This window comes from Anopheles ziemanni, chromosome 2 (assembly GCF_943734765.1).
Source record: "Anopheles ziemanni chromosome 2, idAnoZiCoDA_A2_x.2, whole genome shotgun sequence".
NCBI lineage: Eukaryota > Metazoa > Arthropoda > Insecta > Diptera > Culicidae > Anopheles > Anopheles ziemanni.
Window position 1 is genome coordinate 3,319,770 of NC_080705.1, and position 25,782 is coordinate 3,345,551.

General features: G+C 47.2%; 2 protein-coding genes across 2 annotated transcripts; one reads left to right on the plus strand and one right to left on the minus strand.

The window, feature by feature from the left end:
- The first annotated feature begins 8,455 nt into the window (after nt 1–8,455).
- Nucleotides 8,456–9,445, plus strand: LOC131283049 (general odorant-binding protein 45-like). The gene has a single exon (XM_058312609.1). The coding sequence runs from the start codon at nt 8,456–8,458 to the stop codon at nt 9,443–9,445; it is 990 nt and encodes a 329-aa protein (XP_058168592.1).
- A 6,217-nt stretch (nt 9,446–15,662) lies between these two features.
- Nucleotides 15,663–18,935, minus strand: LOC131291211 (nuclear hormone receptor FTZ-F1 beta). The gene is made up of 8 exons (XM_058320402.1): nt 17,594–18,935; nt 17,407–17,497; nt 17,113–17,324; nt 16,695–17,047; nt 16,389–16,625; nt 16,169–16,318; nt 15,835–16,092; nt 15,663–15,770 (listed from the first exon to the last, which is right to left on the minus strand). The coding sequence occupies exons 1-8, from the start codon at nt 18,933–18,935 to the stop codon at nt 15,681–15,683; spliced, it is 2,733 nt and encodes a 910-aa protein (XP_058176385.1). The 3' UTR covers nt 15,663–15,680.
- Between the last annotated feature and the right edge of the window lie 6,847 nt (nt 18,936–25,782).

Here is a 25,782-nt window from a genome sequence, read left to right on the forward strand (position 1 = left end):
AAATGCGGTATGAGATTGAAAATGCGTCTCTGTTTTGTGCCTTGGGGTTTTGGGAGGCTGCGACCGAAAAGCGCCCGAGTTAGGAAGGTGGGAAAGTAAAACGAAAACCTTAAACTCCATCCGGGGCCTTCCGTTTCCATCGAGGGGTGGCTCCACCCGATCCACCTGTGATCCACCGTGAAGGCGTGAAATCGAATCGATTTTCGGGGACTAACTGTTCACGTCCGGGCGGTGGAACTGTCCGAACGGTGTTCGGACCCTTTGCCGGGTTTTTATTAGTGACAACGTGGCACCTGCCGTGGAGTTGACATGCGCCAAAATGTGCTCACTCTTCCGATGGCCTCCATTCCCTCCAACCCCCCCTCACCTTGGCCAATCCGGCCAATGTTTTGACTTCACTCCAAGTGCAGCTTATTTTTTATTGCTTATCGCCTGCCCTAAGCCGCCGGTGCTTTCGGGGAGGGAGTTGGAAGTGATTCAAAATGCCGCATATTTGGCCATTCTTTCCCATTCCTTTCGAAGCAATAACGACCGTCGGCGAGTGGGCAAAACAAGAAAAGAAATGTCTTTATCTAGCGCCTTTATTGCATAGAAAAGCTAGCGAAATGTGTTAGGCACCAGCAGAAACAGCGTAAGCAAAGTTGAAAACTGCACGGACAGGATCCCTCCCCCATCGGACGAAAAAGATAACATCATGGAACACGCGTGTGCGGGGACTAATCGGGCCACGGGAAATACTTTCCAGTTGCGGGAGAGCAAGTTTGCTTCGTTGGTGAACGAACGAACGGCCGGAAACGGAGCAGAATAGAAGCCTTCCCATTGAAAACCTGCCAGGGCAGCAGAACATAGGAAAAAATGTGCCACTTTGAATGTGCTTTTATGAGATCAAACGGGAGTAGCAAACTTTAGGTTAACTCCTTCCATGGAGGATTCTAAAAAGGAGCTTTAGTTTTTTTTCGGGATTGAATCAGACATTCCCGGGTTGATTGGCTATCAAAATAAACATTCTCATCAACATTCGTTGAAAATGCACGAAATGAGGTCAATCTGTCTGCAAATGGTTTGTTTAGTTCTATTTTATTTCCATTTTATATCTGCAAGAGAAAAATATTCTACCTCAAGTTTATATTTCATATAGTTTTTCATTTCATTTCATCAGCAACCGGAATGGAACCACGAAAAAGAGTTTGAGGTTGGTAAAATCGTGACCAAGATGCCATCGTGTCACGGACGCTGAAGACCATCCTTATGCCGTGCGTGAACAACGCGAGAGGCTACCAGACAGCTAGACAGACTCTGAACAAACAAGCAAACCGAACAAACAAACAAATCACGAAAAACCACTCGAAGGGCACAACACGAAAAAAGCAAATTAAATGGCTTCGATTGTGCAACGAGAACTGCCGATGGCGCAAAGAGCGAGCTCGCGCGCTTTCAAGGTGCGCCCAAGGAAAAAGATCGGAAAATGAGGTAAAAACCGAACGTGTTGAAAATTATGATGATGGATGCTGACGGACCGAGGAAGGAGGAGGGGTTCACTGCGTCATTGCAACCGTTTGAAATGCAAGATCAGAAGAAAAAGAAAAGGTGCCGCGGGGGGGGGGGGGGGGGGGGGGGGTAGAAGAGAATTCAATTTGAAATTGTTATTTTTCATGTTACTTTCCCCAAAATTACCGACTTCGAAAGGTTCCCCATTTTTGTTTTTTTTTCTGTAAGCTGCCAACGATTTTTCTTTCCTTTTTTTTGCCCGTTTCAATCAACAACAAGTCTTCAACAATGTGTCGGCAGAAACAGCACATTTCCAGCGCCTTCGAAAAAGGCACTCCCACCCACATGCCATAATTTTCTCCCTCCCACGCCATCGGCCATTTGTTTTGACGTTTAAAAGTCAATCCCGTTGGACTTCTGACAGCTTCGGGCAGCCACAAACGGCGGCCTCCAGGTCCATCCAAGACATCGACGGATGTTTCCGGTGGATGGATGGATGGATTCATTTTCCAAACCTTGCCATCGTCATGAGAACCTTGCCCAAAACCCTCCCCCCATGCCTACCCCCCTTTCTTCCATCGGTTTCTTTTGAAGAGGGGGGAGGGGAAGCGTGAAGAGACCTTGCGGTGGGATTTAATTGGCGACCGAAACGCGATCCAGCATTTGCCAACCGTTTTCACAGTAAGCAGAACACTTCGGAACACGTCTAACGCAACAAACGGTGAGGTGCGTGCTGCCACCGACGGCGCAACAGGCGGCAAAGACCTGGCCTCCGAGGGGGGAGAGGGAGGGAGAGGGGACGGTCAGGCCTACCGCCGTGCAGACAGACAGACCCCGGCAGCGGGGTTTCATCAAAAATTCTTCCAATAATTGATGAGAATCATTTTTCACCGTTGGAAAAAAGAGAATTCAGCTGGCAAATACACACACACACGTGCGAGAGGGTCTATACCATCGATTGCTGACCTTTCCGGGCGCGTTTGGCTTTTGCTTTGGCGCTTGGGAAAAGCCCGGACTTGAAGGAAAAGTTTGGCTGCGATTTGTTCACTCACTTCCCGCCGCGGCTTCGTTCGTGCCGATTGGCTCGCTTTATCACGCCGCACTTTCCCTTCCCTCTTTTCCTTTCCCAGGCCACTTTCGCTGACTCATTCAAGCCAGCTTTCCGGCCAACTTCCGGCCAACATATGTTTCCCCCCGGTTTCGGAGATTCTCCACATCGCCTGCGGAAAAGATGCTATCGTACCCAGGGGCTTTGCAGGACAAACGGGGAAACCGCTCTAACGCATCGCTTCACTGTCCTTTTTCCCCTCCCCATCCGACCTGGGGCTCGTCTCGTCTTCAGGGGGAATGGGTTTTAATTTGGGTTTTTTAAAAGGGACGCAACACACACTCGCCGGTGGTGCGCCCTTGACGCGAGTCACCGAACCGCTGAACGGCCTCTAAACGACCACAAAAGGGACAGCAATTAGTGGATGTAATTGGCCAAAAAATGGAAATTATGGCGTGGCAAGCGATGGAGCTTCGCCATTTGCAAGGGTCCACACACCGCTCCACCAGCGGAGAGTTATTAAATCGCCAGAAGTGCACATTATGCGCAACAGAAACATTAAACCGAAGGCACCGAGAGGCTGACGCAATGGGGCAGTGGACCAAGCGTCGTTATGAATGCGTTCTTCAATGGTCCTCCCTTTGCAAGTGCTCTTCTAAAGTACTAAGACTCCGCTGACCACGAGTGGAACGAAGTGATGAACGAAGAGAAAGAACAAATATGATAAGACGCTTTTGATTGGGAGTAGGAAACAAGTTTTAGCGTTCTTCGAATGGTTATGAGACTGGAACACGCAAGAAGTAGAATATTTGCCGAACGCAGACGACGAAAGGGGATTTCGTTTCTTGGAGAATCGATTTTTCCACCGAAATTGACATCTTCCACTCTGCATAACTTAGCATCAGACTTTCTTGACCCAAGTCGTCAGCAAGTCTTTAAGAAAGCAAATTAAATAAACATTTCACAGAGAAAACATTATCAAAACCTCTTAAGCAGTTGTTAACGAGTATCTGAGGGTCACAAATAAAAATAAAAAGAATGTCTAGTACCTGCGTGGAATTTACGGACGGTGAAGAAATGGTCCAGCAAGTCAAGGCAAGGTCATTATAAATTGGATCCTACTTCCACCCAACAAAAGCCACAACAAGAAGGACACTTATTTTAAACACGTCTCACGTCACCTTCTGCCAAAGCTTTTCCAGCCAACTCGCTTTCATTGCACGATCGCGGGCAGGTTTTCCCAAGCCGAAGCGGGCTTCAACCAAAGACGTAACTTCGCCCACGGTTGCACAGAATAAAAGCGAAAACTTCAAGCACACAATACACGAAGGAACTGTTTCAACCGCTTCATCCACTTGACCGAAAGACTCGAAAGCCTCAAAAGTGCGGCCCTTCGGTTGGTAAATGCATCACCCGACACTTGACTTGACTCTCTCTCTTGTTAGAATCGGCTGACTCGTTCGGTGCAGCATAAGATTCGCGATTTTTCGAACTACAAAACGCACGCTTGAATGAATGAAAAACTTGCCAAAAGCAGCATTTCATCATCATCAAGCGATTGGGAAAAGGAAGACGAAAATCAGACACGCCACGCCAAATTCGAACGGCGAAGGAAAAGGTGCGCAAAACCCTGGGAAAGCCCTCCGCCAAAAAGACTGGTTGCCCTCAATGGGAATAAAATGGAGTGATCGAGCAAAGTGTGTGTGTGTGTGTGTGGCGGCAATCTCAGGGTGGGAAAATCGACCGGGAAAAGTTTGGCCGGTGTGTTCACCAGCCAGTCCCGGTTGAACTTAAATCAAAGTCATTTACTTTTTTGTCTGGTTTGGGCTTAAAGGTACGCTAAATGGGCGAAAGCAAATAAAGAAAAAACAAAAATCAAATGATTCCAAAACCGATACCGAACACTCCGACCGAAACAGCTTTTCGACTCCTTGGGCGGAAGTCAGTGTTGTCGGGGGTTTGGAATGTTTCCCCCCTTCTTTTTATCGCCATTATTTTTATTATGGTTTGTAACCTGAATTGGTTTTTGGTGTGCAACTTTTCCCTACAGATTTTTCCAACGCGCAACGCGCTTTAGCTGCGCGATGGGCGCAATTGGCTGTTTCTTTATTTTTCAATGCATTTAAATCACCGATGAGCAATCGCCAAATGGTCGATCTGAAGCGGGGGGAAAAAAACCACCACCACCACCACCACCAACTGATGGCCGGCCGTGGGTTTTCTTCTCCGGTTTCGAGTGGTTTTGCCTGCGCCGAGCTCCAGATATTGCGCCTCGAGATTCCATTCCATCGGGCATTAGGGCAAACGGTCAATTGTGCGCCAATTATGCCTGTGGCCCATTGGAACAATTAATCGTTAGGCCTGGTCCCTCCCTTCGAGCCTTCTGCCGGGCGCCTAAACCCACACCAAATAGAAAAAAGACGAGCTAAGAGGGTGGAAATCAAATCAAAAACCCCCCGGACGAAATAAAAAACAGTGTTCGCGATCTTTTAAGCATTTCGGGGTGGAATTGAGGCCGTTCGAACGACTTTGACCACTTTCCTTTAGCATTTACCTAACCGCCCAGAGTCGATCGCTGTTTTTGGGGTTAACTCCAACACTCGGGCGGCTCGTTCTCGTTTCTCGCTAGCTCGAAATGAAACATGGACGGCGAGGCGAGCGGTTGCGTAAGACGTCCCAAATCGACGCTTGGACACCGAACATTGCACCATCATCAGAACCCAGACGCGTTCCTTGCCCATTTCCGATGCAGCGACCATCGGGTGGCGGAAGCACACAGTTGATAAGAGATTTCCTTTCAAAGTCCGTATGGTAATGTTTCTCCTTTCTTTCTTCTTTCCTTCTTCGACGGCGAAAAGTGTTCGTGTGTCCATAGTACGTAAGATGTTTCAGCATCGCATCAGTTTCACTGCCGCACTTTGGTTCGGTTTGGTTGATCAGTCCAACAAAAACCACAAACCATTCATGCCCGGAACCAACACACGAGCACAACGAGCTCGGTTCGAGATAAAAGTAAAACTAACCTAGTAAATCAACGTTGCGCCAAACCCACGCGCGCTCGACATTCTGGTATGGGTGCGTGCCAACAAGACGTGCGGGTTGGATCTAACAGCGAAAACTCCAAAGATCGTATGAGGTTTGCGGAGATGCCGGGGCCCTGAACGAACGCGAGGAGAACTGGTTGACCTTGCTCGCGATTTCTTACTTTTCCGTCAACTGCAACTGCGGCCGAGAGACGCAGTAAAGCATACCCTACGCGATCTACTGGGAAGTATAAAGTTCGAGAAATTGCAATTAGCGAATGTTTTCTAAACAAAACGACGCTAACCAGAAACGCAATTTCGTCAGGAGATGTTTTGTCTAAACCATAGTTTTCGACTATGAAGTCTGGTTTTATTGAGAAATGCCAATTAACGTTTGTTTGTGGTACGGGATTTTGTATACGTCACGCAACTCCAGAACCGTGTTCCCGAACCAGGGGGTTTTATTGTCTCATCATCATCATCATCAGCACGGTAAATACTGGAATCTCCCACCACTGAAACCAGTTTATGATTCACGTTTCGTACATCTCGTTCCATTTCAATTGCGATCATCTGCGATTTCTGCCTCTTATTCTTGATGGTACGATGAGATGGAATCTTGCCTGCGTCATTTTCGAGATTTTTTAGATTACTTTCTTCCCATCGAAACGCAAAGTCCCCGGTGCGCGCCAAAAACCAGTTGGTGCGTAATCAACTGGTTCACTTTCTACTACTTGCAGGCCACGTGCAACCACTTGTTGGAGTGGCGTCGACCGCGACCAACAGCTTTGAGGCGCAGACAGACCGACCGATCAGGCGGCGCGCAAAGAGGTCGAGAGCTATGTACGAAGCTACCACACAAACTTACAACATATCGAGACGCTAAACAGTGGGGTATTGGCCTCTGTTGAGTGTGGATATGAGTTTACATGATCTATTAGCTGGCGTAGGGCGCGCACACAAGTGCCACTACAACGCTGGCGAGAAGGGCCTCCATTACACCTTACTTGGCTACCGTCCATTTATAGCCAGTGGCTACTTTTGAGAGGCGTGATTAGATTTGAAGAAGCATGGACACGAGTGGTCCCTAAGACTACATAAGTGCATTAAGCCAAACATAAGGGAAGTATTTCCTTCTGCTGCTTAGGAACGCTATAATTAACTTAGATGTATCTTGAAGGAATGAATCAATTCTCAGCATATTGGACATTGGACCAGAATGACCAGAATACAAACTTACAGCATTTTCCGGCTTTTTATTCCAAAGTCCCATCAAAACACTAACAAGTACCAGGTTACATCTGACCAGTAGGCGACGAAGACCAAAATTTGAGAGCTGTCAAATCAAAGCTACCGGGAAATGCTGTAACTTCAAGACATGGCTGTTAAGGAGAAGTGCCACGTGCGGGAATCAAAGAGGGCTACCATTTTAGTCACCTAGCAACTAGACCTAACTGCGTGGATAAACCTCAATTTAAAACCCACCCTGCTTCCATACGATTAACTGAAAAAGGGATCGTAAAGCCGTTATCACCACCTCCCGCACAAACATTACAAGCGCGCTACCATGATCACAAATACACAGCAAGTAAAAAAATAGAACTACTCCCATCTCCCATATTTCCCTCCGAACGAACAGTTCCCACTCATTCGCTCACTCCGTGGCTACAACGGTTGACGCGAATTATGCAAATGTGTTCCGCGCGCGAACATGCGATCGAGGCCAAATGGGGCGCGTAGCATAAAACGCATTCAAATCAGACCGCAATAGCGAGGGGTGGGAGAGATGGTAGTCCCCCAGTTTTTCTGCTACTCAAGCTGAATTTACACCACGCAAAACACCCCAGAGGTTCGCTCCTGGTTCGCTGGCTGGAATGTTTGACTTCGGGGAACGTGGAGAGGAACACCGATCACCAATTTCGTGTGTGTGTTTCGATTATGCAATCTCTCGCACATCGTCGAGCTCGAGGCACGAGTTCCGCATGGGAGCGGAACCGGATTTCAAAAGCGGGTTTCGGTGAGCTTTGTGGACTAATGTTGACAGATTTGCAGAGGCGGAGGAGGATGCGGTAATAGTGTTGTCTGTGTTATGCCTACCCCAACATCAACTTTGCAATCGGTTTATGATTAAAAAGGGGCAACACAAAAAAACGGTTTCACTAATGGGATGGTCACGTTAATTGTACCTGTTTTGATTAGGACTGTTGAAGATTGACCTGCAATTTTATCAAATTTGAATTCCTAGATAATTGAAGATATCAGATGTAGAAACTTTCTTATACAAGTTTATCACTCGATCCAAACGTTATCTACAACATCTTTTACTAGTAAAGCTAATGAGAAACCTGTTATCTTTTGTAAGATCGATAACAACCAGACACCAATTGGAGAAAGCGCTGTACGAAGAAACCATACTACTTGATTACGTCCCATTTGGAATAAAGTCAACTTGCTGATGCGGGAAAACATGGAAAAGGCACCACCATTCACTGATCACTGCCAACACAAATCTAACATGTTGGACAGTGATAATCCCCAACGAATGTTTCCACCTCAACCAATCCGTTGGCCACTTCTCCGTACCGCCATACGTGCTCCATTCGGGGGCGAAGGTATGACTTTACTACCCGCAATATAACCACGTCCACGGGTCGCCAACTAAGCTTCACCCGGTTTCGAGGTTTCGATCCCGGGTGCCGATCATGACCTTCCCTTCAGGGGCGTTTTACGGCGAAACTTGGACTTGGACGTGATCGTGGACCGAAAACGGTCGGAAGATGAACACCGTATGAACCTGTGTGATTCTGGCTATAAAAGCTGACGTTACGACCACTGCAACTAACGAATAGCGATTTGTGTCGAGAGCCGGAAAGACCAGAGTCTCATAAGCGGTGAAATGGATTACAAGTTCGTAGGTCTTTGCGTGATGTACCTGCTCGGAGCGATGGCGGTGACCCCTGGAAGGGCCGAGACGACTTCCAACTGTACAACGGCGTTCGACGCGGCACTCAAGGAATGTGCGTCCCAGTTGGGAATATCGTCCGATCGGTTGGAGAATGAGTACAAACTCTTGCTATATCCGGCCGATCGGGACAGCATGTGTCTGGTACGATGCGTTGGAGTCTTGCTGCGCTTTTGGAACGACACCACCGGTCTACGAGAGTCCGCCATCCGGCAGTACTATAAGCCGGCTCCGGAAGACGTCTGCTACCGAAATCGAACGCAGTGTTGCCTCGACGCCCTCGAGCCGACTGTGACGGATGTCTGCGAGCGGGCACACCGTTCGTTCCTGTGCTATCATCAGCAGTACGGATACCTGGTGAAGCAGGACCGATATGTGCCCAAGACCAGCCTCGAGATGCGTCAGGTGCAGCAGGATTGTCTCGATATTCTAGGACTTGCTCCCACTCGACTCCACCAGTACCGGGAGGGTATCTTCCCGGATGATCCGGAAACGCACTGCTTCATCCGATGTGTTGGATTGCGGACCGAACTGTACAGCGATCGGGATGGACCCAACGTGGACCGGTTATATATCCAATGCGAGTCCTGTGCCGACGAGAAAGTGTTTAAGGAGCGTGCGAACGAATGTATCGCTTCCCAGCGACGTCAGAAGTTGAGCAAGTGTACAGCGGCGTATCGATCTTTGTATCAATGCTTCCGTGACGATCAGCTCGATATGTACGCTGGTGTCACAACAACGACTCCAGTACAAACCTCACCGACCACCACACCAGCTCCGACGGTAGTATCCAAAGGACCTCAGGGATATTTCAAATCCAATGCTCTCGCTGGCTATCCAATTAAGAAACAGAAGAGAGAACGACAGGCGCTTCAGTTGGAGATCGTCTTCGAGGATCTCTCCAATCAACCGGCTAAGAAGTGAATGAAATTGTAAAGCCGGGAGAAACGGTGGTGTTACTTCTGGTAATAAAATTATATAACCAACCATTTTCTAACCATCAACAAACCATCAACGTGTCTTCTTTTTGTGGTGCATTTGCGTGACTTCTTTTATTCAATCGTGATTGTTTTTTCCACTTCTGGGTGGGGGGCGGAGGAGGAGATTTCGTTACGTAATGTGAGGCATTTTCCGACCGATTCCGTGTGATTCGTGTGATAGTGAACTAGTTTTCCACCGGCTTCCAACCGCTCAGACAAAACAACAAAACGGATGGAGTGAAGAAAGGGGAGAAATCTCCACACTGGCTCTGGACAGTGATGAACGCGCAATCGTACGTTTCCTAAACAAATGAAATCTTTACGATGGGGCGCCCGAAAGGGGTAAGAAAATGGAAAGTGGATTGTTGGGAAAATAAAATCAAACCCCAGCACCCGAAACACGCACCAAGGCATGACCCACAACCCGCGCGCGGTCGGTTTCGTCTTTGGTTGGAGTTATTTGGAAACCATTTTCTCACCACTCCCACCGCCCCCCCGCCCCTGGTTGGATTTTGGAACCACAATCGGTACTCGACTGTTACATACCCCCATCACGACAGTTTCGATACACTCGATCGTTCGCTACCCGATCCATCGACTTTTTAATTGTCCATTCCGTCGCGTTTGTAAGCACGGGGTGGTGCTATTGCTTTTTTTTCTTGCGGTAGCTGATTATCGTTGTAATTAAAGCGCCGTTTGCACGTGTTAAAAGACCCGGGCCTGGTTTATTCGCATCATACGCCACACTCCGCCGAAATGGGAACGCACGAAAGTTTCCCACTTAAAGGAGGAAAACTCAACACCGTAAGCGATTGGAGCACGTGGCGCCGAGGAAACTTTTCGAAAGCGTTTGCGTGGTTTGTGGTTCCGTTGCTACAATGGTGGAGTGTTTGGAGCTCTAGTGTTAGATGGAGGAAATTATACTCGAACGGAACGTTTTTAGACCAGACTCAATATATTGTGTGCCCGACGTTGATAACCTTTTAGTAATCTTATCAGTTGTGTGGGTTAACGCCGGTTGACATTATATAACACTCTCTCGCCTTATCGCTTTTTGAATAGTTTACAGAGGCAGATCACATAGTAAACATATAACTGAAGGGTGCTAAAAGAAAAGAATTTTCACAATAATGAAAAGCTCACCTTTGGTATCTTTATATTATATCCCACGTTTAGTTCGAAAAGAATGACGCCTGGGTTGGGTTGGGATGGGTTTACAGGAAAAAGAGAATTCTCAACCACTTTCACATAAAATTTACACTTTTACACACAAGCACAGACACTTTAAAACACTCTTTTCGTACACTGTTTCCGGTACGGTAAATTTTTCAATTCACGGCGGCCACCGACGGCCGGTCCAACCGACCGATTTCTTTTTTTTTCCTGATTATTTCAATCACTTTGACTTGGCTTCGGTTAACACGTGGATAAACTTTCACTCCTCCCTTTTCTTACCACTTACGGGGGGGACGTAAGCAAACAGACGAACAGACGGCACTGCCATACGGTCGATAAGAGTGTGATTTAATCTGCTGCCAGATAACTAGAACAATCGAAAGGAAAAGATTTCTTATTAGATTTTTATTACTCGAAAGATAAGCAGCAAGCTTCGGGGAATGATACCAATAAATCGTTAAACCATAAACCTAGATGATAAAATGCTTATCGCCGCACACGGTTATCGAAATTTCTTCGGATCGAATGCCGATTGCTTCTGGTTTGTTTACAAATAGCATGCTTCTTTCTTTCGCCACCTTTCCCCCTCGATACTCTATCGAATTAGCGTCTCGCACTGTTTCGTTCAAGAGTAGCGCCTGTCAAAAAGTTTTCTGCTGTTCTAAACTTCTCGAAGGCTGCGACGAGATGCTTCTACGATTTTCATGTGTGCAGCAGAACACTTTCGATAAATGCGACGAAAATATCTGGAACGCAAGCGAAAGTGGTCACGGCGTATCGGAACAAGTTTAGCAAACACGACTGTCCACTCGACGAGCGGGATCGATACTTCGCATCAATGAAGGACAATCCAAGTTTGCGCTAATTATACACAATCTTCTCATGTAGGCGTTTGCGCTGGGGGTTTTAGGGGGCACGATAAATAAAATGCCGCAGCATCTGTGGGCACTAAATTCCGATACACACTTTCACAGCAAGCCTCGGCTTTTCGTTTGGTTCCGCTGTTTTGTTTCGAAGCTAGTGCGGATGCACGGGACATGCCGAAAAAAAACCTCTACATAATTTTGGCATTTTGACGAGCTGACGACTTTCGCACAGGATATTTATAAAACCACACACCCGTGCACTCACACCGAATTCGTGATGCTTTTTTCACTGTCGATGCACGTTTTGCAGAACGCTCACGCCTCGCGCACCGAGCTCCTTTCACTTCGGCCGACCGATGAAGACTGAAACGAAAATAAAACCGAACTGTCAGTTGAGGGGATTATTTACATTCGGACCAAGAATACTTCAATGTTTGCTAATAACTGCAATATTGTTGATAACTTGTTGGATTCTGAACCAATTTGTACATATGACCCCTCAAATGAAAGGTCTTGTAAAGACGCGCAAATGTGTCCCAAATTGTAGTAATCGATCTTGTCTAGTTTTTAACAAAATTATTCAACCTACCAACCCATTCACCTTTCGTTAACCAAGGTTGCAGGCAAAAGCTAGTCCAGCTACCAAGGTTTGGATAGATAGGCTTGTAAACAAGGCAGCTACAGTAAAGCTGTTCATCTTCAGGTATTATGCTTTCAAACTGACGGTTAACATCACGTTTGTGATATGAAAACGAATGAAATGTCCTGCTCTTTAGTCATCTTTTCTTTCTTTAAACACACAATTAGAACACATCACACCAGATATAAATGATTTTACATTATAAAGTATATTTTTATTCAAAAATTCTCTTAATTTTTTGTTTATTCCTTTCCATTCGAGTTTTTCTGCGTCATTGGCTGTTGGTGCTGGGGACACAGAGAATCAAGGGGTTGGAAAGAAAAACACTTCCCTTTCTCGTTTCTGTCGGAATACAATCATCCTTGGAAACAAAACATCGTCCAGAGAATCAGCTTTTTAAGTACAAATATGTTTCCTCCTATTGAAAATTTGCAACGTTCATTCGGTTTAAGTGTGGGGAAAAAACAATAATTTTCAAAAATCAACCATGCTTCGTTAGCATCGCGTTAGCATCGCGTCCCACAAGGGAAACGGTTCGCACAAACTATCCTTTTCTGCTTCCTCTGGTTAAGAAACCGAGCCCAGAGAACGTTCCAGCCCACTGTATGGCTTAGACGCCTTGTTTAATAGAAAAAAGTGTAAGTTGTCTGCAAAATACTGTGTTTTAATCGCTCACCCACTTGCACGATATTTTAGCTATAGCATAAGAATATTATCTTCGCTGTTCCGATTCAAGTTTACAGTAAATTTTCTCCTATCAATATAAGTATAAGTAGCTGTATATTTTTCTATATAATTTTCTTCCTCCTTGCACGAATCTGGAGCATTTTGCATTCGTCCCAGTTACATCAACGAATGATTAAAACAGGAGGGAGTGGAAAAAAACAAACAAACATAAACCTTCACTTTGTTCTTTCTGCTACCGTAACAAAAACAAAATCATATTAGAAAACCTCCTCGCCACGGTCGAAAGAAAAATACATTCTTTCCTTTCCATTAACACCTACTCAACGTTGCCGTAGCATTGTTTTTTTATATAATTAATTCGATCACATGTTTGTTGTTTTGAATTTTGTTTGCCTTGTCTTGTTGCTTCGCTGAAGCGCAATTCGTTTTCAGCACGAGAAAGAGGCGAGCCTATTCGCTCCAAGGCAAAGTAACTTACTTGTCCGAAAGAAAATGCATTCCTTGTTTCGTTCTGTATTTTGCGGCTATAATTTAAAGTTGTTCTATCGTTATGCATGAAACAACGGTTTAACATATAAAAATGCCTTCTTGTCGTTCACCTCGTGACACCTTCTCGCTTCTCGTGTGTCCTTCTTAAGGACATTTGTTCCTCGGACAAAATGCGCACCGCATCGGTGTGGTTAGTACGAATAAAAATTCGGTGAAATAGAGGAGTACTTCTTCATTGCACTGTGCGAAACAAACAATTCTATGGTTGGCATAAAAGTATGAAAATATGGAAAACAAAAACATAATCTCCCTTCAATCGACTGGGTCTGTTGTGTTGTGCAAAGCATAAAATGGAGGAATCAAAGAATGATCACCGATCTCTCTCACCATTTCGAACGGTGCGCGCTTTTAAACTCACCAGCGAACGAGCCCTAAAACTAATCATAATAATAACTTTAAAACAAACATATTGCCACTAACAGTACGATTAAAATTATCTCACTTAACGAAAAAAAAAAACACTAGGGAAACAGTAGCGGACACGGGCCATGCGTGTCCGGACGAGACGAAAAAATAATGCCTCCTATCTTCGTGAGCCGCGTTTGATTCTTCACTGTCCATATATTTACACACTTTCGCAACCGGAACTCGGGTTGAAGTTAATGTCCCGCGCTCCCATCATCTTAAAACTATTTCAATTAATTGCTCTATTTGCTAAAAAGTCAGTCATTTGATGCTTGTTTCTCTAGTTTTAAACTTTGTTATCTTCTGTTGTGTGTATGTGTTTTTAGTTATCATCCTTCTACCAAATGTTTTACTATCGCTCCCACCTTGTTCTAAAATATTCCTCCTCCTCTTACACAGTCCGCGGAAAAGACGCTCCCGTAAAAGGATCGGGCACAGCACGGGCCTAAGAAAAACGTCACTGGTGGGTGGTGGTTGTGGTACTCGGGGAAAAGAATACCCCGGTGTCCACCGAGACACCGGCCAGTGGCGGTGTCTGGGATTGGTTGCACAAAAAAGGCACACTCTTCAGCTACGATTTGCGCGTTGGTTTCCGTTTTGTTCTTCGCACCAGTTCGTTTCCCTTATTGCAGACGCTATGCTTTTCCTTTTTTTGTGTTGCTATAAACGGTGGTTATATTCCCCTTAGTGGGAGAACTCGACTGGAGCTTCGCTTTCTATTTCTTGTATGATATCCTTTTACTATATTCTGTTTCCTTCAAATGTTTAGAATGTGTGTATTATTTCTCTGTTGTTTCAAAACGAAACAAATTTCGTTCTTTTCGCCTTCGTTTATCCCCTCTACAGCGGTACACGTACAATCTATGGAAACCGTATGATTTACTGTAAATTACTTTATCATTTGTTAATCATGAATTGAAATGAAGTAAGCAATTATCTACAAAAATTGTCTCCGTATGCCCTTCTGCCAGGAAAGGAGGGAATACAACTAAACCACACTAGCGGTCGAGTAACTAACGAACAGCAAAGATAACAGCAAAGCAGTAGAAAATTAAAACGATTCTCTATGAGTAGACTGACACTATCCAGTTAATGCTATCAACACTATTTCCAACTTAAAAACGAATCCATTCGCTAATCTAGGTGTACGATCGAGCAGGTTGGCAACATCATCTCCACCAACAAAACGCGTTAGGTGTTCGATTTCCATTTAGTGAAAAGGGGAGAACATTCGTTTCTTTGCGAAGCCCATCGATAGTACCGCGCAGCGAAAAAAAAGATTTCTTAAGGATTAAAATGCACTTAAACTAAGCGTATTGAATACAATAAAATTCTCTCCTCAACTTTCTCCCAAGCCATTCATCAACGAACCGGCTTTGCAACGAAACGGACAGATTGGACAAACAAAACACTTTATCGGAAGTCCCTTGAAAAGGCAATGGGTATAAAATGAGTAAAATAGAATAACTCTTAACATAAACGTATTGACACTGATCTATGTGAAGTGCGATTCACGATCGTGACCGTTCATTCCCCTTATCATATCGTTACACTTTCATCGCTACCATCGGTCCTTTTTATTATAAAAACGGTGGATCGGCGGGGGAATCCGCAGTGTTCCTGTGGTGCATTGTTTGGACGTTCCAGCGTCCCGCGGGTGGTTCCTTTTACGAACCAACTGCACAACAGTTGCACAAACCCTCCCCTCTCTATCTCTCTCGATCTCCGCCAGGGATCGGTCAGGAGGTACAACCGACCATATTTCGAGTGTTCTCAAGGTATGAGTCTTTTAAAATCGCTTCACGCTTCTCTGAGGCACAAATGCACGACATATTTTTCCTATGTTTGATTATATCTCAGTGCTCCCCGCGGAGCAGCTCCATCAGCAGGTTGAACGAGGGTTCCTCGTCGTCCTTGGATTTGATGTTGAGCATTTCCTTTCCGACCTGAAAAGAAGACACAAAGGGTTTTAGAAAATGGCCACCGTGAACACTACGCACCACACCATACCTGACATGTTCGCTGTAGTTCTGGAATCCGCAGCAAAAGCTCCCCAAACTTGGCCGGCGATTTCGGATAGTAGGCCAACGTGTAGGCTTGCAGCGCTTGGAGGGCTTTCTCCTGGCTCGCCCGAACCTTTTCCGATTCTTTCAACTCGGAAGTGTCCGAGGACAGCAGTACAATCACTTTCATCGCCACGTACTCGTACTTGTCGACGCGCAATCGTCGCAGATGATCGGTTAGATTTAACATTCTTTCGATGCAAGTCTATGGAAAATGAAGGACATTGGTTTTCGAATGAATTTTAACCTAACACAGCATTCGGTAATAGTTCGAAACTTACCTGTAGTCCACTATTCTTAACCTGTTCCAGTGTGATCGACTTCCCAAGGGAGATCTTGATCTCTCCCGGTGTTGAAATTGAACGGTAGCAACATGAAAACAGCAACAGCTCACACCAGGAGTTGATCAGTAGGCAGATCTGGTCGTCGATCTATAAGAGAACGTGAGAATGAGAGTTAATTGAAATCATATCTCAAATGCTATGGGTAAAGGAAACGTACCGAAATATTCTTAAAAAGCGGCAAACTCTTGCACCACTTGACGATCTTGTACAGGCGATGGTCAGCTATGTTGCAGAGGTTTGCAATCAGATCGGGACTGCTCTCGGAAGAGATGCCGGCACTGCAGAGCAGCGGATTGTTCGCAATGTTCGTACAGTTACCCGCCGGCGGAGGTTGATTCAGCCGAGCCAGCTCCGCTGCGTTGTACTGCCACAATGGTTCAACGTCCATAATTTCCTGTAATGAAGCATCATACGATTAAATCAGTTTCGATGTGTTGTTCCTCTTTCCATGAACCTTGCGTACCTGTAACAGAACTGGAATGCCTGGTTGCATATGATTTCCACCTCCACTGGATCCACCGTTTCCATCGGCGCTTGGTCCATTGCTCATCCCGTTCAGTCCACCGTTGCTACCCCCGCCGGGCATCATCATACCACCTGCGCCGTCGTTCGTTTCCACCTTCATCTGCTGGCTCGAAACAACTCCTCCACCGCCACCGGCAGCGTACGGCGATCGGACCGATCCTCCGTACTGGAATGCACCGACCCCGGGCGACTCGCCACCCTGCATGCCGGCCGTATTCACCAACGGCCCAGGAAGAGTGTACGAGCACTGGTACGTCGAGCGACCACCACGTGTACGATCCTCACGAATAGCTAAAACAAAAAGGGATAAGCACCTTTAGTATCAATTCATTTCAAACATCACAGGGGATCTCTACCTTCCAACTTCATCCCCTTCTGAAGGCACTTCTCGAACCGGCAGGCAGGACACTTCTTGCGCGTCGCTATCGCCACCGGACAGGCCGCCCCCCTAAGGCACACGTAGTTCTTACGGTTCTGGACCGTGCGCTTGAAGAAACCTTTGCACGACTCGCACGAAAAGATGCCGTAATGGAAACCGGAGATTTTATCGCCACAAATCGGACAGGGACTGGAATCACAGGAGAGGTGGTAGAAACAATTTTAGCTCATTTATGATATCGAAGAAGATGTTGCTCCGTGAAGGTACGTACCTATTGATCAATTGTTGTCGGGAAATGCCGGGTGATGGAAGATGCTCCCCATCGTAGAGTAATTCCTCCTGCTTGAGAGCTTGCTGCTGTTGTTGATGTTGCTGCTGCTGCTGCTGCTGCTGATGCTGGAGTTGCTGCTGATGTTGCTGCTGCTGCTGCTGCTGGTGGTGCTGCTGCTGAAGATGATGTTGTTCGCTGTCCAGCATCGGTTTGAATAATACTGAATGATGCAGGGGAGACCCATTGAAGGACGCGACGCCTCCGCCGTTTCCACCGCCGGCGAATATGCTGTGCCGTCCCTGGATGGGCGAATGCGTCGGACTGAACTCTGAACTGTACGAGTAGCAGCTACTGTGCGACGCATCGCTGTTGTTCCGGCTGAGCGAAGGAGTGTACGGAGCGTGGCGTGACGTGAGCGGAGACTGGCTGGGCGAGCTGTGCGTGTACACCGAGTGGATCGCCGAGTCGGGGCTCGGATTGGCCGGCAGTAGTGTCGTCTTGGAGCGGACGAGCAGCGGAGAGTGGATAGCGTTCGGGGGCAGCGCACTACCACCACCCGGATCGCCCACCCCACCGGGGGGAAGCTCGTACTTCAAGTTTATCACATCCGGAAGACCCTTCTTGAAGGCTGACGCTCCTCCGGCTGCTGTTGGAATGTTGGACGATGGATGCTGGCCCAGACCAGCGACGTTGTACGCCAGGCCCGGGTTGATCAGTGGAAGCCCTGCTTCCGGTTTGATCAGCATACGGTTCGGAAGTGGTGAGTTGCTTGAGCTGCTCGAATGTCTCAACCCTGCGTGGGTACTACTGCTATGGCCGTGCAGGGAAACGCTGGCGTAACCGCTGTTGCTACTACTGGATGCGGTCAGTGCCAGCGGTTCCGTAATGCCCGGTCCACTAGTGGGCAGTTCGTGATCCTCTTCTTGCTTCGGCACAATCATGGCCACGGGGGAAGACGACGGTGCGTTCTGTGCCAGCTTACCCACACTCGAGCCCGAGCTGCTGTTCTCGTTGTCCACCAGCATCGGTTCCTCCGGTTCCGACAGCTCACCCTCCCAGGACATGGGCCGGGGTGCCCCCTTGCTGGCGCTTCGTTCCTCCCGCATATTCACCCCATTGGTCAGTGCAACGGCGGACACTGTCTTTTCGATGTTCGACAGCTCCGTGTCGGATTCGTCCGATTCCTCCATCTTCGGCACGGTTATCCGGATCCCTCCACCAACGTTTCCGAAGAACGGCGGTGCCGTCGTACCCGCCGGACTTGCGCCAGGAGTTACGTTGTTATTGTTGTTGCTGCTACTGCTCACATTGTTGTTGTTGTTGTTACTAAGAGTGTTGTTGTTATTGTTCACTCCCGACACACTCCCGCTGGACGTCGCTAGTTTGGCAACCATGGCCGCATCGGCTCCTCCATCGTCGCGATTAATCGTTGTGACCGACACGTTCCCTCCACGACTAGCCGGTGCCGCTCCGCCACCTCCTCCACCACCTCCGGCTCCGTTTACTTCCGTGGATGTCATTATTTTCATTGATTGTCTTGCTTGATGCGTGTCTGCTTTCCTGACGGTTCCGAAATCAATTCACTTGTCTGCTGTCCTTTATCCTTGTGGTCTGACACGTTCCTTCGTTTGCATTTCAGTGTTCACACCTCAAATGTATCATTGCCTAAAACGAAAACCAAAAGAAATCAATGAATGAATCATCAAGAATCCAGAGACATCCGGCTTAAAATAAAGTGCATTAGTGAGCTTGATGTGAAACCTATCGCCAACAACCCCCATTAGCCACCATTCAATCAACCCGAACGCTGTAAACAGGAAGAGGTAAATCCCCCCGAACGATCTCTCTCTCTCTCTTGTTCGGTCTTTTCATCAAGGCCAAAACACACAAAGTACTTTATCAAACTTTCCTCGTCCAAAATAGAACCGATTCTCTCCCGGCTTAGAAACTGATACTGCGAGCTCGTCTACTAATACTGTATTTATTTACATTCGGTGCCGTCATAATTGAACCCTCTTCCCCACACCCCTTAAGGGGGGGGATGGAGGCAGACAAACAAGATGCACTCGGTCTCTTTCATCCCCCTCCCCGAGTTACGGGGGGATGATTTATGTGATCTTCCCTTCTATTCGCTTCATCTCAACAGAACTCACCCACCGCCCGGTGGAGGCGCACGACGATCTACCACAGATTACTATTCCTCAACAACACACAACGCAACACAAACGTCAACACCCCGCGAGAGTTAGGTGGAAGTAATGCAAAGTCCACCCCGCGACGACGCGCCGAGAAAAATACACACACACACAAGTGGATTAGGGGTGGGGGGTTGCGATGCTGATGGAGGCGCCCTGTCTAGTGGGGAAAATGCACACACACACACCAACACGCGTACAAGCGCAGACCAAGCACGAACACATCGTGATCCCTCGTTTCGTACGGAAAGACACGACGACGACCTTCAGATATGTTGGATCCGTACGGGACGACCTTGCTTGTGCGTCATCGGCGTATTGCGCGTGTGCGTGTGTGTGGCAGCCCATCTAGCTGTGTGTTAGTGGGGTAGTTTTCCTAACCCCTCACACACACACACCCACAACCATACAAGGATGGTTTGTAGAAAGGGGGAGCAGAAGTGGCAGACGAGCAACTTCGAAGAAAGACCGCTCGCAGGGAAGATGGCGATGGGAAGCAGGGATGGCTGTTATTCGAAACGTTGCCATGGTGTTCGTGAGCAACATGGGGCTCCAAACGAGGGGGATGCAATATTGCTGTATAGCAGAGGCTGGCAATCTGTTGTACAAATAGTAAAAAAAAAAACAGAATGCAATCATTAGAATTCCCCATTTGTAAGCACTTTCTTTACAAAGTGTTTAGTTTTGATAATTAAATTTTTCACCAGGGTCCCGGTTTCATAACAAATAAAATACAAAAAAAATCATGTATACATTTGAAACACGACATAAAAATACCAAAGGAGGCATCGACAATTGCGATCCAATGCCTACTTGGATAAGAAGACAATGATATTTGTGTTCCCTAGAAAAGGAGGCGCATGGTTGTTCAACTCAAACATTTTGCGAATTTATTTTTCAGGTACGATTATTCGCAAATAAAACTTAGTTAAATTTCTTTCCAACCACGATTTCCAGCAACTTTTCTTCCCGGCAACACTGGAACCCCTGTGTGCATCACACCAACACATGGGACGCTTGCCCCAACCAGGGGCTCCCATAACATTTTACGTGTTGCTTTCTCGCCGATACCCTCGGGCGCCACCATGTCCCCAAAACGGTCCCAACCTCTTTCTGCGCATCGAAACATAAAATCATGCCGGATGAGTGAGGGGTTTTTTCTGCGTTTCCTTCTCTCTCTCTCTCGCACTCTTTCGAAGATGTTTCGTTTTTTGTGCTTCATTTCTCCATTCTCCATTCGATGCTCCCCATCGTGCACGTAGCCGACGGTGGAACCCGCGAGTTTTGTAGAAGTGTTCGCGGTTATCATCGCAAACAAAACGCGTCGGTCGCGAACATACTCAAACACAGAGGAAAAACATCACATACATACACACATAAGCGTGCTCGAACAGTTGTCGGTCGTTCGTTTTGTTTGATGATATACCAACCGTACCTTCGTTCTTCTCCCCCAGGCATCGCCCCCCTTTACATACGTCGCCGTTTTGGAACGGTAAATTATGAAAGCGCTTAAAGTGTTGACTTTGTGGCGGAAGCTATGCTGTGGCACAGAACATAACACGCGGTAAGGGCACGGCATTGCGGGAGGTCGTCGGAACGTTTTTCATTATTCAATTTCAAACTTTTGCCAAGCGCGCGCTCGCTCGACATTTATGAATCATTGTGCTTTGTACATCCCGCAAATGTCACGAACGGGGGGGTTTCGTTACACAATAAAAACACTAGTGGAGAAGCTAAAGCAAGTAAAGCAAACAGCGACGACCTGCAAGTCGCAAAGTACACAAGAAATCCTAGTTGCGCAAAAAGGAGGACATTTGTTTAGAAATCTTTTCTACCTTCAAAGGTCGGTTAGCATAAACTTTTCACCATTCGCAGGTGCCACTGACGAACGCAACCCCCACCGGGAATGGTTACATCGTATTGCAGCTGCAAGTGACGTTTTTGCGCATATGCGTAAGCAGGCTTGGGGTTTGGGTTTGGGGGTGGAGGATTTTATCTAACCATTTCTCTCCCTTTTTTACGAATGATTAAACAAGCGAGGTAAAAATAGCTACACCATGGCGGAACAGGGAAAGTGGAAGAGACGGGAGACAAGAAGCCAAGGTAAAGGTGATAAAACATTCATGGGCGATCGTCTGGTTTGTTGCAGGTTTCCGTCAGAGCATGCATAAGGAAAACTTGTGTGTCACATCCGTGTTCAATTGCGCTTTGTTTGAACGAAGGATGTCTGTAAAGTTGTACCAATTGTAATAATAAAGTGCTAAAATAAAAAGGAAGTAAAAACCAAATGTTTTAATTGAAACCAACCAGCCAACATGAGGGAAGCAAGATGCATCTTCATCGTTACCTTCTTCTGAGCATTTTTTTCGCTCAACCTTCTTGGCTATCATCACCTAAATCACCACGAAAGCGGCGATGGTAAATAATGAAAAAACAAAACAAAAGTTAAGCAAAAAACACATGCGGAAATATGCACCAACCGAATCTCATTTCCTGCGAAAAATGCCTTGCCAAAAAGTGTCACCCAGACCAAAGTAAGGTAAGAAATAAAAAAATCTTGCCCCAAGTCCGCGACCCCATGGCGAAGATTTAATGCAAGGCCACGACGTCGGGAATACCGTCGGGGTGGTGGTGTGATTAAATTTTTGTTTGTTCTGTTTTTTTTTTCAAGTTTTGTTGTCCTCAACTCGAACCCGAATTCAACCCCAAAAAGTGTGTGGGGATGATGATAAAGTTGCCGGTTCGCGAAATGGGAGTGAGAGCTCGAGCTCGAGGGAGAAAGGAGCAATAAAATAAAATCAAACCCACACAGCAGCAGCAGAAGAACGAACCGAGCGACGGCTTTTTCCTCGATTTTCTTAAACGGACCGAGGATTCGGACACGTTTTTCTGCCTTCCGCCTCATCATCATCAAGTAGTGGTGGTTGTGGTGGGGCGGATTTCTGTCATTTTGATTCTTTTCCTTTTTTTTTGTTTAACTTTTCTCGCAACCCCCATACACACACACACACACACACACGTGTCGACGGGGGCTAGGCGTCTTTGGTTTAGCTCAACCTTCTTCTTAGACAAACCCGGGGTATACCAGCTTTTCCGGGCAAACATACCATTCCTTCGCTTGAGGCCGTTCCCAAACATACACACACCACCTCCCCTTTATCTCCTCCTACCTCCCGCTGCCTCCGGGCTCTAGGTGGGTTCTTGGCTTTCTAGCAGGCGGATGAGGCCACTTCTCGACACAAGGTGTACGCCTTCCTGTTGTGGACAGCCCGTCCTCCATCTCTCTACAGACATACACACACACACACACACGCACGGGGAAGGTCATTCTCGTCAGTGGAACGCGAGAGCGGTTGTCGTTCGCGGTTGAAAGCACACCCCGAACCCTCCCCCACCTACCCGGGGGTGGGGATGAAGTTTAAGGGTGGAGAAAGGAATGAACCGTTAGTTTGCGTTGGCCGTCCGCTCGAAAGCGTGTGTGCCGCCACACAACCGGTGGCCACCGATGGGCAAGGGGCAGAGGGGGGTGTGCTTGGGTGCAAGTGTGACTCTAGACCCACGCCCAGGCAAATTGAAGCCCCCGGAAAGCGGCGCGCAGACCGTTTAAAGCTGTCATCCGTAGATTAATCGACGCGGGGCGTTTGTGGAGAAGGGGGGAGGGGAGAAAGAGTGACGGAGCTCCACGCCGCAGGGAGATAAAAGATAAGCGATCCTACCGACAACGTGTTCCTAAACGTCAAACCTTAAAGTGGGGCGAGTCTCAAACGGACTTTGATGTTTCCAACAATTTGTTCTTGTATCGTTTTGTAGTAATTTATTTTGAGTATTCATTGTTTCGTACCTTATAAAATTTTGAAATTTCCAACCGATTTTAACTTTCCTTTCATGAAATAAAACCAAACAGATGAAATTCCAAATGAAACGAAAATTATTTAATATAAATCTTAATGTTTAGATGAAGGTAAAAATGGTCACCTACTGTCCAGGCGCAATGTTCCACTTCAGCGTCAACGACGGTGGCGATGATGCACCTCCAAAAAAAAAGCATGTCAAAAGTTGAACCTTTCCTTTCCCCCTTCCACTGGCCCCTCACCATTTCCATTTCTTTCCAAGGGAGTGTGGAGGGGAACCGTGGGAGTGTACTTCAGAAATCATTCCTTCGGAGAAGAAGGACTATAAAAGCAACCACAAAACAATAGAACGGGGTGAAAAAAAACCCTCGCTTATGTGTGGGAGTCGTAGATGGGAGGAGAAAGAAAAAAAGGGTGGCCGTGGAAAAACGGATGCGGAAAAATCAGACGAAACCCGGTTGCATTTCGACATTGCATTCGAGTGAGTGCATTCGCGCCCCAGAGCACACTTTGCGTCGGTAGTGGTAGTAGAATTAGCGTCCCATTGTTGTCTGCTCCAAACGAAAACTTAGTGAAGAGCCCTTTGGCGAAAGAGCGAGAGAGAAAGGGAGTTCACGTCCGGGAAAGGGCTAAAAAAAGATAGTTTGAAGTAAGTTCAAATAGTGCTGCTGGGAGAGTTGAGAATGTCGTGCCGGGGAGTGGGTCATCCGAAGGAAAGATGGCGGAGAGGAGAGGTTCCACAGAAGGGCCGCAGACAAACAGACAGAGGCAAACGGGCGGCGGATGGATGGATCGGAGATGGTGGAGATGTCGGCCGTGGTTCGTTTACCTTTACCTACTATGCCCAAAGCGATGTAAAGAGGCAACATCCACACCACCGTCCGTGTGTTGTTTGTGAGGCTGATATTGCACACGCGACCCAGACACAAATATGCTTCCTCCCCCCCCACCGACCCCCTCTTGCTAGTGTGGAAGGAGAGAGTGGGAAGGGCAGAGTCTGGAACAAATGGTGGTGAAAAGGAGAGGTCAACGCCGTCGCCATCATCATCAACATCAGCGTCGTCGTCGTCAACATCATCATCATCACATCGTGGCACACGTCTGCCAGACAGACATATCGGGGTTTTGGTAGTGTGTGTTGTTGTTTTTCCTCGGCCTTTTTCCTCACCCCCTCTGTGCCCCATCGATCGACTGGGGGAGGTTGGAGTTTCTTTTTCCGGTAACGCCGGCATCCGCCCACTACACACAGCTGCTCCCACGCGAAGTGCATCGCTGCAGCAACGTGTGGAACATGCAGTTCAACACTCCCTCCCTCTCTCTCTCTATCTCTCTCGTGAACCCAAGAAGTGGGAGCTCGCGATATAGCGATCTGAAATCGTTAACGATCGCATCCTCTGGTGGGCAGATGGATTCACTTCTATCACCCTCGGAGTTTTCCTGGTTTATTTTTACCTTTAAAAATCCACCACGATTCGGTCGGTTTGTGGAACGCCGCGGAACGGACGTTTTTCCGAGTGTTCCGACCCCAATCCGCGTGTGGGTTTTAAGCTGAGCTTATCTCACATTTGTTGTGTCGGGGGGAAAAAAAGACACGATCCAGACGATGGAAACATGATAATGGCTGCTGATGATGAGGATGTTCTTTTAAAGTCTTATCTCTCGGGTGAAAGAGTGTCGCCTAACTTTTTCCCTCCATCCTCTATTCTATGGTTTCAAGGACAAAAAGAGCTCAAAAACGGTTGAGGGTGACCGACCGGAGCACACTTACATAAGACCGTTGATTGCCCATCAGCGTCGTCGCGACCTTGTCTCCTCCCCCCCCATCCGATTCCCTTTTCGGTCGAGGTTTGACAAATGAGTATCGCGTGTGGACGAAACGTTGAAAACGGACCGCAAACTCCGACGAGTGGCTCCAAAAATGGCACAACGTCGTCGTTGTCGTCTCGCTCCACGCCATCATGACCTCCCATCATCCTCCAGAGTTGACCGATTAAGTGGAACGAAGGGATGGGATTTGACCACCGGAGATATACCAACGTTTACAAGCGATTTACCATTCAAATAACCATTCCCGACGTTCGAGGCGTAATAGGAAAAGTTTTCCACCGTCCGTTCGTTCGTTCACGCGAAGATGGAATTTTATGTTCCTCCTAACGAAACGGGACTGCGTGGGATTGGCCGACATTTGCATTCTACGGGAGTGCGAATCATTTTCCACCAATTAACTTTTATCCCAGCGTCGCGTTCAAAGACGACTTCTTTGTGAGGACGACGACCGGACACTTACGATTTCCACCCCAAAACCAAGATGGTGAGATGATGTTTGCATT

Coding starts and splice junctions, on each gene's coding strand:
- LOC131283049 (XM_058312609.1), top strand. CDS start 8,456: ATGGATTACAAGTTCGTAGGTCTTTGCGTGATGTACCTGCTCGGAGCG.
- LOC131291211 (XM_058320402.1), bottom strand. CDS start 18,935: ATGAAAATAATGACATCCACGGAAGTAAACGGAGCCGGAGGTGGTGGA. Junction 17,325..17,406: donor CGACAACAATTGATCAATAG/GTACGTACCTTC, acceptor CTGTGATTCCAG/TCCCTGTCCGATTTGTGGCG. Junction 16,626..16,694: donor GCATTCCAGTTCTGTTACAG/GTACGCAAGGTT, acceptor GCTTCATTACAG/GAAATTATGGACGTTGAACC.